Source organism: Etheostoma cragini, chromosome 5 (genome assembly GCF_013103735.1).
Source record: "Etheostoma cragini isolate CJK2018 chromosome 5, CSU_Ecrag_1.0, whole genome shotgun sequence".
NCBI classification, from domain to species: Eukaryota; Metazoa; Chordata; class Actinopteri; order Perciformes; family Percidae; genus Etheostoma; species Etheostoma cragini.
The window spans coordinates 416,908-432,660 of record NC_048411.1 but is presented as its reverse complement, the minus strand read 5'-3'; the positions used below and the strand labels follow the sequence as shown (position 1 = coordinate 432,660).

General features: G+C 43.1%; 1 protein-coding gene across 7 annotated transcripts in view; it reads left to right on the top strand.

Annotated features, from left to right (window-relative positions):
* Nucleotides 1-15,753, top strand: part of add2 (adducin 2 (beta)) — a 20,448-nt gene that overhangs the window by 1,079 nt on the left and 3,616 nt on the right. For 6 of the 7 annotated variants that reach the window (XM_034872280.1, XM_034872278.1, XM_034872279.1 and 3 more), the window contains exons 2-13: nt 4,548-4,745; nt 5,297-5,438; nt 6,360-6,511; nt 7,621-7,701; nt 8,403-8,552; nt 8,923-9,066; nt 9,380-9,478; nt 10,170-10,346; nt 12,841-13,086; nt 14,406-14,522; nt 14,646-14,732; nt 14,844-14,970. In XM_034872280.1, coding sequence (XP_034728171.1) covers nt 4,599-4,745; nt 5,297-5,438; nt 6,360-6,511; nt 7,621-7,701; nt 8,403-8,552; nt 8,923-9,066; nt 9,380-9,478; nt 10,170-10,346; nt 12,841-13,086; nt 14,406-14,522; nt 14,646-14,732; nt 14,844-14,970 — 1,669 coding nt within the window. In that variant the 5' untranslated portion in view covers nt 4,548-4,598. Of the gene's footprint in view, nt 1-4,547; nt 4,746-4,933; nt 4,989-5,296; nt 5,439-6,359; nt 6,512-7,620; nt 7,702-8,402; nt 8,553-8,922; nt 9,067-9,379; nt 9,479-10,169; nt 10,347-12,840; nt 13,087-14,405; nt 14,523-14,645; nt 14,733-14,843; nt 14,971-15,753 lie in introns of those variants that run through there. The other variant, XM_034872283.1, reaches the window with a different exon arrangement.

The following is a 15,753-nucleotide window of genomic DNA, read 5'->3' as shown; positions in this document are numbered from 1 at the left end:
GAATATGAATGTAAAAATATGAATATGAATACATAAAGTTACGCATACATCTTTTTGATAGTGTTCTTACTCCATAATCCTGGTGCTGATGCTGCAGCGCGTGCGATTGTTGCTAGGCAGCCATGCAGAGCGCGGGCCGGGCCGTTAGCTGGGGGCACGGAGGATGCTAAAAGCCATCAAACGACAGTGTGCGTGGCCAAACACCCAATTTGTTGCCCTGCTTCCCTGGTCAATAGGCCTGTCCCCCCCCCCCCGCCATGTGACACAGCCTCGGTGGGAGTGGCGTTTGCACATTGGGTTCATGTGAAAGTTGATGTTACAGTCAGTGAAAGGGGAATCGAGTTTATATTAATAACCCTAATCTCAATCACGCCAGCTGTAGAATTACTGTTTTGTCGCCTTTGAGCTGTCCTACTTCAGTGGGAGATATAGAAACTGTGATTATACATTGTAGGACTGTAACGATTGTTTGCATTATTGATTAACCTGTTGATTATTTCGTCGATTACTCGACTAGTTGTTTGGTCTATAAAAGGATGTCAATGTTTCCTAAAGTCCAAGAAGGCGTCCACAAATCCGTTTACTGTCACAGGATAGAAGAAACTAGAAAATATTCACATTTAAGAAGCTGGAATCACTGATTTATCACCTTTTCTTTCCTAAAAAATAAAACGAGTCAAACCCATTGATCGCTTATGAAAATAGCTGTTGATTAATTTAAAAGTTGACAACTAATCGATTCAGTGATTGATCTTTGCAGCTCTAACACATTGCAATATGGCTTCCCCAAAACAAACCTTAATATCACGTGTGTTGTTTTTAGAAATCAAACATGATATTTTGAGGAGTAAGGAAGAGGATTAGGGCCACGTGTGAAAAATGTATTAGAGTTCTGAGTTCTGACCTTAAACTCAAAACTCTAATACATCCCTTCCCATGTGGCCCCTCTCCTCTTCCATAGGGGCCAAGGAAAGAAGCAGGAATGATTAACCAAAATACACTCTATACACTCTCTTTATTAAACTGTTGTAAACTATGTATATTTGCAGTTGGTTGGAGTTGCAATTTCCTTCACATTAGCAATAATAATCTATGAATACTATTACATACTAATTTACTAATACTACTATATACTAGAATATGTAGTTAATGAAATAGAAACCACTTTAAAGCCCCCTTGACTGTAATGGCGTCCATCGCGTGTCTTGGTATGTTTTCATTCAGTTTATTTACATTTGGGTGGATGCCAAATGTCCCATTAGAGACTAGAACGCCCCGATTCTACTTCTACATCATTTATGCATTTTGTGTATGCTGCACTTCTGGAAAGCACTCAGTCTGTCAGACGTCTAGAGTTAATGAGTCCACTTAGTCGAATAGAGTGACAGTGCACTTGTAAGTTATATTAACACGCCATCATAATTTAGTTTAGTGTAAGTTTATATTACTCTGGTTTGTTGAATGTTAGAATGAAAGTCCTTAATCATACTGTATGTGTATGAAGTAATCAAGGCTAAGTAGACTTTATTATTCATTCTCAAAGAGGCTAATATGAGACATCTACACGAGGTTTTACATTTGGTTACATCATGGTCTTCAACATCAAATGAACAGACAAATAGGAGTTGTTGTAAGTTTAAAAAGTGAAAAACTTGCTTTGTTTGTAAATCGTTTTCAAATAGTTTTGAACATGATTACACTTATTGATCTTTAAGTTATTTTATTCTAGAGATTTAGGTGGATAGAAACTAGTTAGATAACTGACGGGGAATCCATGACACACACTTAATGAAAGCAAAGCAAAAGAAAATCAATCCAGAGCTACTTATGGAATCATACCCCCCCCCTCTCCTGCTGGATGTCAGACACAGATCGCATAAAACCACTTCAGGGGGCAGACTTACAGCAGTCACTCTTGTAAACATAATGTGGAAAAAGATGGGTTAAGGGTTTTAAGCCAAAGATCTCAGAGTATCCCCAAACAGAGAGAGTAGTAATACTTCCACTGATTGGTGTGTTCTGGTGAAGGATACTACATCAAATAATACTAGTTTAATAGTATTGATAGCAGTCTGATAAGAAGGCAGCTATAGAAGAGGAATGACTGGCTGCTCCCTCCAACCTGAGAAGGCATGATGCTAAGGGTCAGAGGAGGAAGAAGTGATGGTGGGCCAGCAGCCAGATCCCTCTGCTCCCCTCAGTCATTAGGGCCGTCCCTGGAGAGAGAGGCTTTTTGTTTGCTGCCTGGGAGCAGCTGGACCCCTCTCCCCCCAGAGAGGGAGGGCCTTACGCACTGTGAACCAACCTCTATTGTGAGTGTGAGGGGGAGAGAGAGAGAGAGAGAGAAAGCTGCTGCCTCAAATTTAGGCTTTTATAGACTCACTGCTATGGAGTAGATGTATATACAGTACATACATATGTACAGTATAAAAATATATATATATATATGTATATGTATATATACAGTATGTATATATTTACAGTATAAATATACTGTAAGTATGTATATGTATTTATATACACAACTTTGTTAAAAACATCCATCTGGTTACATTTGAATGAAAGGAGTTTGTGATTGCATAAAACCAAACACTGACCATCAAACAAAAAGGAAAACACTAATCTATTTGAAAGGTACATACTTTGGATCCAACTGTAAGTTGAAGAAAGCAAATCAAATCCTGCTTGTGTGTGTCAGTGTGTTCTTGGGGGTTCAGTTAGTGCTCCAGTGAATGGAGAGCTGATGTCATGTTTCAGTGCTCCTGAGAGCAGGAAGCCGGGACTGTCTCCCTCCAGAAACCACATTAAAGGTTTTAGTCGTCAGGCAGAGTTTCTCGTGTGCAATGCAATGAGATTTAGAAATGCACACGGATCAGATGTAAGTTTCCCCAGTGCTGTTTGAATGAGCATCTTAAAAGCTCGCCCTGAGTGCTAGAGACACGGGGAATGGGAACAGGGGATTGACAGTGCATGTGATCAGAGATGGACAAATAGTAATGTAACAGCAATGAAACTTATAAAGTAATTGAGTCAGTTGCAGAGGAGAGAGGGTGTGGTGTGACTGGGACCTTATCTGCTCCCTGCAGCTGTGTGTGTGTGTGTGTGTGTGTGTGTGTGTGTCTGTGTGTGTGTGTGTGTGTGTGTGTGTGTGTGTGTGTGTGTGTGTGTGTGTGTGTGTGTGTGTGTGTGTGTGTGTGTGTGTGTGTGTGTGTGTGTGTGTCTGTGTGTGCGCGTGCGTGAAAGAATCGGGGAGTGGCCGTCTCTTCTGTAAAGGGCCTTACGGTAACTCCTTCCTCTTTCTCCAGTTACCGAGCCGTATCCCTAGCTAACTTCCTGTTGGTGGATGTGATGCTGCTGTGTGCACGTGAGCTCTGCTAATGCTGCATGTTGTAGAGCCGTGCTCTTCCAGTTCCCTGAGGAATACAGCATCCTTAATGTAAGGGTAGGTTTTTCATCTTAATGCTGACGTTTTGAAAATACAAAAAAGAAATCCAGGCTTAATGTAAACTCAGATGTACTGTTTATTTTTGTACTTTTGGACAGGAAACTGTTTTCATATTAACGCAAGATAGAAGAGGATTTTCTTGGGGTTTCATTGTACATAAACGAGCGTACTGATTGAACTGACTGGGCTGGATCTCTTCATAGTTTGGGCTGGTGTGCACCTCTGGATCCTGATGCAGGGCTTTTGTGGACGGCTCGGAGCATAGGCTCAGGAAGAATAAACAACATTCTGCTCACTGCACTTCTTCTATTTATACTTATATGGCTTATACTTAGATTTCTTAGCATCAGCCATGATAGCAATGAAAAGGATTGTGGTGGTTGCTTTCAGAGCATATAGCTACTATAATTGGAACATCATTTTCTTAAAACTTAATTTCCCAGACTTGCATTTTTTACTAATGTCTTTAATTCTCCTTCTTTCATCTTTTAATCATATTATAGCCTCATTCCAGTTGCACTGCACGTTCCCCTCTTTTGCCAGCTCGGTTAATTTCAATAGGAAGTGATGAATTGAAACATATTTTCAAAATGCATCATCAGTGGGTCTGTTGGCTATCTTAACTCATGCTCCTGCCGTAAGGAAGGGTCGGTCCCGTTGCCATGAATTCATATTTTGAAATGTGTGTGTGTGTGTGTGTGTGTGTGTGTGTGTGTGTGTGTGTGTGTGTGTGTGTGTGTGTTGTGTGTTGTGTGGTGAATGTGAAGATGAACTGCTACCTCCTCTGTCAGCTTTAGCCACTGAAAATCAGACCAATCACAACAGCTGGTCAGTCTGATGTCATGTTGCCTGAGCTCATTAATATTCATGAGCTGGGTAAAGGATGCTGATAGCCAAGCTCTCATTGGCTAGCTGTTAGCCAATCAGAGTCAAGCTTAGCTCGTTCAAAGATTCTTCCTGCAGGCTTTCTAAACCCGCTAAAATGGCTTGAAACAAGGTAACCAAGTTACAGATTCCAGGGTAGAACTTCAGACATTACCACAAAGTCATGAAATACATGTGGGAGGGCACCTTTAATAATATAGACACTCTTTCTTTACAGTTTTCCAAACCCACCCCTGGTTGAAAGACAGCAACTGCAAAACAGTAAAAGATGAGCAAGTCGCCCACCCCCAAAGGCACCCCGGTGCAGCGCAGCCCTAGTGATGGGGTCCCTGAGGGCCTCCTGTCTCCTCAGCATTCCACACCCAGCTCCGGACCCCAGCATAAGAAACGCATCTCCAGCCTCCTTCAGAGTCCGGTGAGATGGCTGTTGGTCTCCGTGTGGGAAGGATTTAATGTCTTAAAGCCTTTTTCCTCTTTTTTTCCTCTTCCTCCTCTCCTGTAGATGTACTTATCTCCTCACATTACAATATATCTGTTGGCAAATGCCCCTTGACAGCTTGAGCTGCAGTCAGTGCTGGACCCCATGACCACGTGTGCTCCTACATGTGGGAGAACAGGGAGGCTACGTGACGCTGATGAACTTGTGTGAAGTGAAGAGGTGAAAGAACTGACGGAGAGAGGCTGACTCATTAAAAGTGTTTACTCGCCCTCGCCCCTGCAGTGTAGGAGTGTGTTCAAAGCCCTCCTGAATTTGTATGTGATTATAGCGTCTTTCAATCATTCTAATGCCCTGACTTTTTCTTTGTGGTAAAAATAAGACAATTCAGGGGTCGCGTAAGACAGAAATATTCAACTCCTACAAATTGAGTAGCATTATCAAACTGAAATGATTTGTAATGTGTGTGTGTGTGTGTGTGTGTGTGTGTGTGTGATAATGATTTAATATGTGTGTGTGTGTGTGTGTAGTCATTCAGGGAGGAGCTGGATGTGTTGATCCAGGAACAGATGAAGAAGGGGGGCAGCTCATCCAACCTGTGGGCGCTGAGACAGCTAGCTGATTTCATGGCCTCGCATGGCGCCCCCGCCGCCCTGCCTGTCACCCCCTCTAGTACGTACACAACACTTTCAAATACATCTCTAACATACTGTGTTTACTTTAGCAATACTGACCCTAGTGTTTCATTATTGCCTGAGCAATGCATTTTAGCAACAAGTTTCTATCGTTAGCCTGGGTGCTCATAGTCGAAGTGTTCCACTCTTATGTTCGGACGGAATGCAAAGGGAATTTTCACCTCTCTGTATTTGCTCCCATTCGACAGCAGAATTATTTTTTAGTTAACTCACCTCTAGTCTCGGATTGCCAGGGCCCAGCGCTGTGGAGTATAGTCTGGCTACACCACAGATACACTGTAGGACAGGAGTAAAGCTCTAGACACGGGGATGGTGGCTCTGCAAAATAAATTGTGTTCTTTGGGCATTTTTTAGGCCTTTATTTCTACAGGACAGCTTAGACTTGGAAGGGGAGAGAGAGGGGGAAATGACACGCAGCAAAGGGCTACAGGTCGGAGTTTAATTTCTTTAAACCAATCACAATTGTCATGGGCGGTGCTTAGCGCCGGACAAAGCCACCGTGCCGCTACAAAAAAGCCTCGGGAAGGAGCTTGTGTTGGTGGAACATTTAAGTACGTTGAAGTAGTTTTAGTCGTCAACAGAAAACTCAGATTGGACAGATAGTCTAGCTAGCTGTCTGGATTTAACCTGCAGAGATCTGTGGCCCAGGTAACCATAGTCCTCAGAAATCCACCAGAGGTTAGAACGCCAACACAAAGACAGAGGACGGGGACGGACATCCGGCAGTAAAGAGGGACATCCGGCGGAATTTCTGGCAGGACCCGGGCAATCCCGGAAGTGGAACATAGTTGATATAGACTAACCATCCATGATCTTAACTTCTCTCTCTCTCTATCTCTTTCTCTCTCTCTCTTTCTCTCTCCCTCTGTCTTTGTTCTCTCTCCCCTTTTCTCCACAGACATGATGATGGTAACTCCCATCAATGACCTGCAGGGCTGGGAGCCTGGCAGCATGGTGAAGGGGGAGAGGTTGATGCGCTGCAAGCTGGCTAGCGCCCATCGGCTGTTTGACCTGTACGGCTGGGCCCAGATCAGCCGCAGCTGTCTCACTGTTAGTCCCAATACCTTATCACATTACACTCCCGACTTTTTACCTTTTGTTGTGAGGCACAACACATACCTACCAAACAGACTTCAACACATAAGTGGTAGGTTCAGTTTGACTGGCTGTTGGTGGGCAGAGCCCACCATAAGACCAGCTTTGGTCTTCTGTGGGAGTTGTCTTGCTCATATATATGTATATATATATCTATATATATATAGATATATATAGTGGACAGCAGTCTTAAGGTAACCTGACGCACCAGATGGTTTGTTACACAGAACCATCTGAGAAGCCGTCATTGGAAACTGAATGGAAAAAGGCTGGCATCTATTCAAAAAATACCTATCAGGTGATTGGATGAACCATCTGTCCATCATGTCTGCCATTGTTGTTTTGAACGAACAGCCGCAGCTGATGACAATTGGTCCGTACAAAATATTAACACAATGAAGAGTATTGATGAATAATTGATGATAAATCTTCAATAACGTGGATACAATGACTAAGTGGGGAAAGGCAAATAATTAAACAGCTAGTAGGTCTGGAAAATATACCGTAGAAAATGACTTTACGGTAATGGAGCCTCTAAAACCAGACAGCACTTAACATTGAAGACAATATCCAGCCTCATACTATATTGCCCAACCCTAGTCAGAATTTATATGAACTATGAAAAATAGCTCCAATATTTACTTTGGTGACTATGGGCCTTAAGAACGGCTCATAATCTGTGTTCACGTTCACTTTTCCCATTGGAATCAATAACCTCAGGACCAGCCGCTAGTGTCTTGAGGAGGAGTTCTAGTGGAGAAAGCACCCTGACACAGATACAGGAGGTTACTCTGAGCCGGTGCGTCTCGGTGCTAAACCGTCTCTGCTTGAAGTCTGACGAGATGGATTTTCGTGAAATGGAATTTCTGCGCGATCTTGTGAAATTTATTTAAAATAGGCCTTGTCAATTCAATTTTTCTGTTCATGTATATTTGAAATAATAATTAAATTACAGCGGAATTTAAGGGGCAGGCTTTTACCACAAGCTCATGTAATGTTAGATGAGCATATGTGTCCTTCCATCAGCTGTCTGTGTGTCCTAATGCCCTCTTCCTCCCTGACAGCTGCGTGTCAGTAAAGAACAGGAACACTTCTTGGTGCTTTCAGACGGCCTGGCCTACAGTGAGGTGACTGGATCCAGTCTGGTGAGTAATTGCACTCGGGATTAAGGTTAGACATACACTCAATGGACCCTTTATTAGGCAGCCCTGTGCAGGCTAACGCGATCAATACAGCAGCTCTGCCGTAGATTCTACCTTTAAGTTTATGACGTTCCATTTTTGTTGCCATTGTCAGTGTAAATGTAATTGTACGTTTATTACTAACGTAATAGTCTTGCATTACCAGACCTGTCTCCGGGAAAACGTGCTCTGGTTTAGTGGCATTTCTTTAAACCAATCACAATCGTCCTGGGCGGTGTTAAGCGCCGGAAGGAGCCCCGGTGCCTCTGCTAAATAGTCTCAGGAAGGAAGTTGTGTTGGTGGAAAATGAGTACATTCCGAAGTAGTTTTTTTTAGTTTAGTTTTTTCAACAGAAAGCTCAGATTGGACAGATAGTCTAGCTAGATGTCTGGATTTACCCTGCAGAGATCTGAGGACCAGGTAACCATAGTCCTCAGATTGGACAGATAGTCTAGCTAGCTGTCTGGATTTACCCTAAAGAGATCTGAGGACCAGGTAACCATAGTCCTCAGAAATCCACCAGAGGTTAGAACGCCAACACAGAGACAGAGGACGGGGACGGACATCCAAAAAGAGTGACATCTGATGGAATTTCCGGCAGAGCGAGAGCAATCCCGGAAGTGGAACGTTGTTGTGTTTCTTATTTTTTTGGATATGGTTTCCAGGTAAAGGTGAACATCCTGGGTGAGGTGGTGGAGAAAGGCAGCACCAACCTGGGCGTGGACCCAGAGAAGTTCAGCCTGCACTCGGCCATCTACTCCGCCCGGCCAGATGTTCGCTGTCTGCTTCACCTCCACACTCCGGCCACGGCTGCGGTGAGTCAGCCTGGGTTCGGCCATGGGAGCATGGCATCGCTTCCTGAGTTTGCAAACTACAGAGCAGCCAAGGCCCAAATTACAGAACAAAAAAATAGTGGTGTTAAAAGGAAATTGCGTTAACTTGTTTTTATCACATTCATTTGACAGCCCTACTGATAACACATTCATACTAAGATAGAATACCATCTAAACTACATATTTTAGAATTTAATATATTTCATAACTGTAGCAGATGCAGTGTCATCTTGTTCTGTTTTATTCTGAAAGCACTGTATAATTGTCCAGCATTCACTTTTTTATGTCAACGTTGAATATGAGCCTGTTTCCTGACCTTTGGCGCCACAAACTGACAGCTTACCGCCTCCAGGTTTCAGCAATGAAGTGCGGCCTCCTGCCTCTGTCCCATGAGGCCCTGCTGGTCGGTGACGTGGCTTATTACGACTACAACGGAGTCATGGAGGAGGAGGAGGACAGAGTGGAGCTGCAGAAGAGCCTGGGCCCAACCTGTAAGGTGAGCAAAGCACCAGGACAAAAGACATTTAATCTGGTACATAAGTATCATCGCCTGGTTGAGCAGTTTTTGCTCCTGTGCGTCCCTCGTGGGTTGTTCCAGCTTTATAAATGAATGAGGAAAAGACGTAAGGTGATGTGGTCCTACGCTGGATTAATTATTCAAGCTGGTGCTGCCGCTTGGACTAAACTTGGGATGTGGTCTTAGTGTGCGTCTAATATTCTACAGTGACATTTCTTGAAAACCGTTTTAAAAATAGAAATAATGAAAGTGTTTTTCATTCCTGTGTGAATGTGGATTTCCCGATGTGTAGGTTCTAGTGCTGAGGAATCACGGCATCATGGCTCTGGGGGAGTCTGTGGAGGAGGCCTTTTACACTATCTACCACATCCAGGCTGCCTGCCAGATCCAGGTAGTTCACACAGTGCTGTCAATGAATGTATGTATGTATGTATGTACAGCATGTATGTATGTACTGTAGGTGTGTGTGTGTGCATGTGCGTGTGTGTGTGTGTGTGTGTGTGTGAGAATGGGAGAGTAAGCTGACATGATGTAGATACACTAAAGTTACACCTGGGCAGTTGCCCTTCTTGTGATACCCTTTCAGTGTAATTGAGCCAGCAGCTCTGCACTGCAGTGTATTGCACTAGAAGAGTGTTGATTGCCACAGAGACACTGCAGTAATCCTACAGGACCAACAGGCAAGCAGATATGTGACTGTAAAGTCATTGATCTTTTAAATCTGAAGGCCTAGAGGTTAATGTCAATTGTGTTATATTTTCCGCCTCAAGAAACAGTGTGTGTGTTTGTGTGCGGCATGTGTGCCGTCTGTGTGTGTCTGTGTGTGTGGAGTAGAACTTTGCTCAGCTACTTGTTTTTTATTTTTTAAAGATTATGTTGTGGGCATGCTGAAAAATTGAAGGGGGAGAAAGAGAGGGAGGCATGCCATGCAGCAAAGGGACACATGTTGGAGTCGAACCTGGGTCCGCTGCCTTGAGGAGTTAACCTCTATATATGGCCGCCCACTCTACCAACTGAGCTATCTGGTCGCCCGAGCTCAGTCCTAGGGCCTTAGAAAAGCTGAAGCTGTTGTTTTTTGCCAGGTCTCAGCTTTGTGCTGTGCCGGTGGTGAACAGAACCTGACTCTTCTGGACCGGACCATCCATAAACCCATTGTAGCCGGCACTGTCGGCTGGGCTGGCTCCACCTTTGGACCCCTGCATAAGAGCCGCGTCGGGGAGCACGAGTTTGAAGCCCTCATGAGAACCATGGATAACTTGGTAGGTAGACTTGCAATGTCAGACCTTCTTCCACAGTGCTGCGGAGGAGGGTCTGACTAGTCCACACAGCATTCTTGGATGGGAGAAAAATGTGCTTTGGTTTTTTGGCATTTCTTTGAACCAATCACAGGGGAGCAAGGATGTCTCTGCAACATAGTCCCAGGAAGGAAGTTGTTTTGGTGGAACATGTGTACGTTCAGAAGTAGTTGTAGTCGTTGACAGAAAACTCTGATTGGACAGATAGTCTAGCTAGCTGTCTGGATTTACCCTGCAGAGATCTGAGGACCAGGTAACCATAGTCCTCAGAAATCCACCAGAGGTTAAAACGCCCACACAGAGACAGAGGATAGGAACGTATATCCAGCCTAAATGAGTAAAATCCGGCGGAATTTCCATCAACAGCGGAGCAATCCCGGAAGTGGAACGTCAAAGATAGGTAGACTATACTAAACAAAAACATGTGAACAGCCATGATTGAGAATTAATAAACCAATACAAAAATAGATTTTGTTAAAGGCTTAGGGTTAGTTCACAGATTTACAAGTTCAAGCAAATCTTCTCTATAACTAAAGATTAAACGCTGTGCCACTGGTATGAGACGGTGCATACTTCCTGTCTCCTAAATGGGCCTGGCCTTGTTTATCGTGTAGTGAAGAACGTGTGTATGGATGAAAAGTTTTATTTGCATAATTTATTCATATTTTATTTTTCCAATATTAGATATTCACACAGCTAAAAGCAATAATTAACATTAGGGAAGTTATTTTGTTCCAGCGTTACTTAATGTTATCTTATCTGTGTTGCCAGATCTCACGAGAGTTTGGACCTGAGTTAGAAACAGGTCTCAAACTAATTTCATTTTCTCCTGATGGTCTCTTTCAAAAATGCCATTCAAGTATCATAATGTTTTAGAGATATGCGGCTTGTGAAAAACAGAGTTGTATGAAATGTTTTCTGTGTTTTGGAAATATCCCCCATCAGGAGCATGGAGTGTGATAGGCATTTACCAGACATGTCTATGAAGGAGTCCCATGAGAACAAATGGAGGATCCAGTGTTTTCAGAGCTTGGCCCATACTGGGGAATACAAGTCAGGATATCTCAGTCTCTGCTGCGCTGTTTTAAAACGTTCTCTCTTTAATGCGCCTCCCTGTTTTGTGGCAGTGCGATACTAAAATGGTAGATGACCCCTATTTAGATCTGCTTGAATTGAGAGGGTGACACGCTACAAGGTTTTACTTACCTTGATGTGTGTGGGAGGGTTGCTGATTCACAGCAGCTGCAGCTCTTTATCTCACCAGCTCACTGTGGCTGCGGCTTCTTTTACCGCTCCTCCCATGCAATATTATAAACTGATCTACTAACAAAAATCCCCTAAAATGTCCGGAACTTGCTGTGTAAATCCTCTTTAATTGAAAAGTGGCAGTTAGATAATGTCACATTCATGTTAAATGGAGTTTACCGTATTTATTATAAATATCATTCATGTCAACAACAAGTCAGAACTAAGACTGAAACCTTTTCTGTAAGCAAAGATACAACCAACCAGGTGCTTGGATAATATAAAACATAAACAAATATTAGTCATCACATCAGCTAAAGCCCTTCCATATATTCCATATTCAACCCTCATTTAATGGCTATAGTGTTCCGTATTTTAGCCCTCACACACCAACTTAGCTTGGAAATCTTTTAATGTAGAGCATCAGCGTGAACAGTTCAGTTTGCATCGCAGTAACTTAACAGCAAATGACCTTAATCGCTGGTCACCTACACAGTCACAGACACCAGATAAAGGTACCAGTTCAATTATAAGATTCCTACTCCTCTCATATCTGCCAGCCAGCCATCAGCTAGCCTCGCTTACAGGGGGAAACAGATCTGTCTTAAAGCAACAAAATACACATACTAGCACATCTAATATAGAATTTCACTAATCACATCTTATATCATTATTATTATCTTATATCTCATATCATGTTATGGTTGCCTGGCAATCTCACAGAGATGAAAAGACTCCATAAAATCCCAGCTCCTGACCAAGATATAGTGCTGGACATAACCCCAACTTGTGTTTACTCTCCAACTTGAAATGGTGTGTCAATAAGTGAATAACAGAGGTGCAGCTGTGGAGATTTATTTTGTCACCTGCAAGAGAGCCAACAAGTGTATGTCCCTAAATGTTGAACTATTCCAGTGTTTCCTATAGGATTTTTTTAAATTTTACCAGTGGGGACAGTTCTGTCCGAACAACCCTGCGCCCCGCCACCAAATGTTCTCTGAATAGTTGTACTTGTTGTCAAATTTCAATGTGATCGGCAGCCAGGGGGGGTGCATTATGTCAGCAGGATAATTTAAAAGGCAACCGGACATTGTGCATCTGCCCTATTTCTGAAAGCGTGGCGGCCACCACTACAAAATCAACATAGAGGAAACACTGTTTTCCTGTTTTACCATTCTGTCCACCAAAGGGTCTTTCTTCTGTTGTGTTTCAGGGCTACCGTACAGGCTACGCCTACCGGTTCCCCGTGCTGCTGGAGCGTTCGCGGATACGGAGGGAGGTGGAGGTGCCTGCGACTGCCACGGCTTTCCACCAGTTTGATGACGACGGAGTGCACCCGGCTCTGAGGCAGCACCCTTTTGCTCAGCGCCAGCAGCAGGAGAGGACTCGGTGGCTCAACACCCCCAACACCTACCAAAAAGTCAACCAGGAGCAAGCCAGCCCGGGTCAGCGCACCACTGTGAGGCTCCGGGAATCCTTACTTCTGATTTGTTGAACAGGTCACACTATAGAAGGAGTTCAGAAATTGTCTAGAACAAAGTTGCAAACCAGATGTGTGAAATAATTGTGATGGTCCCTACGGTAGTTCGACAATTTAGTGCATTGTCTGCACTAATTCATTGTAACATCCACAATGTTGTGCAGACTATGCTACATTCTAGCCATTGTGTTTCCTGCTCAGACAGGGAGGGAATGGTAAACTGTCTGTAGGGATATGTAGAAATACAAGTAGAGCTGTTCCAATACAATACCAGAATGGAAAATGCATTTCTAATAAAAAGAATGTAAATATGCTGGAGAGCAGAGGGATCAACACCAAGAGAGATTAAAGTGACCTGTGTGGAGGAGGGAGGGAGGGAGGGAGGGAAGAAAAGACTTGAAGGCTGGTGGTTGAAGATAAAGACAGACACAGAAGCAGTAAGAGTAATGAACTCCTCTTTCTGATGATTTCAGCAGAAACTGGTTATATGTGATGTGTGTTCAAAGGTATTTCTGTTTTCCAAATCCACACTTTCCCTCTGACTCACACAGGGGTTTATGTACACTTGAGAATTTGTTTTTTTGAATTTGAATTTTGTTTTTTTCATCTGTGTACCTTGGAGAAAAGATGAAGCAGAGGTGCAGTGATGAGTCCTTATGAGACAAAAACAATATGCCATTGGTTACATGCGTGGGAGGAGCTTGGCTCTCCCTTTCTGTTCTCTCTGGTGCTCAGTCCCTCCCTCCCTCCTCTCTCTCCCCACTCTCTCCTCTCCTCCTCTTCTCTGCATTGCGGAGGAAAGCCCACTGCCCTGTGCAGAGTCTGCCCTCTGGTGGACAAACATCCACATTATCAAAGCTGCTTGAAGATTTCATGTTTTCATGAGCTCTCTTTTTAAAGGAGAATTCTGGCCAATTTTTATGTCAATGTTGATCACAATAGCTATGCAGTACTTTTGATGGAAAAAAAAAACGAGCTGAATCGGTGCAGGCAAGTTTTAGACTGGCTTTGTGTCTCTTAACAGATACAAAATGGAATTAATATGTCTGTACAACATGAACATAACATCAAGATGTGTTTTCAAGTCAGACATGGTTTTAACTCACCTACCCTGTCTTGATCTTGCCGGTGGGTAGCTTGCCCAGTTAGCAACAAAATCCTTTTAAAGACTTCAAGTGACTAACTAGCACAGACAGGATCTTCTACTATTTGACCTATTGAGTTATACACTTCTGCTAACATTTCTTTCAAAGTGTTTTTGTGAGATCATTGTTTGCTGTTGGTTGTCTTTCCCATAGTGGTTGAAGGCAGAAGAGGTGACACAAGCTGGCAGCACAGCCATCAAGATAGAGACCACCAACCAGTTTGTGCCTCTTTTCACCAACCCTCAAGAGGTGATTGAGACACGAAACAAGGTAACTTCTTCCTGCTTTGGCCTTTTCTGTCTCCCACAATCCCCATAATCCACATCTTTGCCTTCTAAACACTGTCACATGCATCAAAAAAGTTGTTCAAGAGTTTTTATTTCCTCTCCTCAGATCCGACAGCAGAATCGTCAGGACATGAAGACCGCAGGACCACAGTCTCAAGTCCTCGCCAGTGTAATAACAGTCGACAGTCCTCCGGTAAACTGCACTTTCACTGCTTGCCAAACATCTGTCTCTGTTTCTCTCCAAGTCCTCCTCTTTAACTGTGGTACTAAAAGTTGTGATTTTGTGTCTCTGCTCGTCTTTTAGTCTCCAGTCAGCCCACCTGAAGTCCCACCAGGGCCAGAACCTCCCAACCCCTTCAATCAGCTGACAGACCAGGAGCTGGATGAATACCGCAAAGAGGTGCAAAGGAAACAGGATGGAGGGACCAACGGTATGATTCATTCATCTCAACTACCTACAACCATACAGTTACAGTACTATAAAAAGCATCTCTTTATTCTCAGATTTAGAACTAGATTTAAGTGTGATTTATGCTTCTGCGTTAAATCTACGGCATGACTTCGTACCTAGGTGCCATAGTTGGAAAAACGTAACACTTGGTGAAACCTGCGGAATCCCTGTGTATTATTTAGTTAATATTTTTGATTCATCATCTGGTTGAATTTCCTGTTACTGTATTTTACTGGTGTCAAAGGAGTGTCTACATACAGGTAATTTCCCTTCATAGTATAGTAAAGGCAGCTTAAGTTAATGGTCCCATGACATGGTGCTCTTTGGATGACCTTAATACTGTATCTGAAGTCTCTTTATTTAGACCTTAGCGGTCCCCTAATACTGTATCAGAAGTCTCTTTTATATAGACATTAGTGGTCCACTAATACTGTATCTGAAGTCTCTTTTATATAGACCTTAGTGGTCCCTAATACTGTATCTGAAGTCTCTATATATAGACCTTAGTGGTCCCCTAATACTGTATCTGAAGTCTCTTTAATATAGACCTTAGTGGTCCCTAATACTGTATCTGAAGTCTCTTTTATATAGACCTTAGAGGTCCCTAATACTGTATCTGAAGTCTCTTATTTAGACCTTAGTGGTCCCCTAATACTGTATCTAAATCTCTTATTTAGACCTTAGAGGTCCCCTAATACTGTATCTGAAGTCTCTTTAATATAGACCTTAGTGGTCCCTAATACTGTATCTGAAGTCTCTTTAA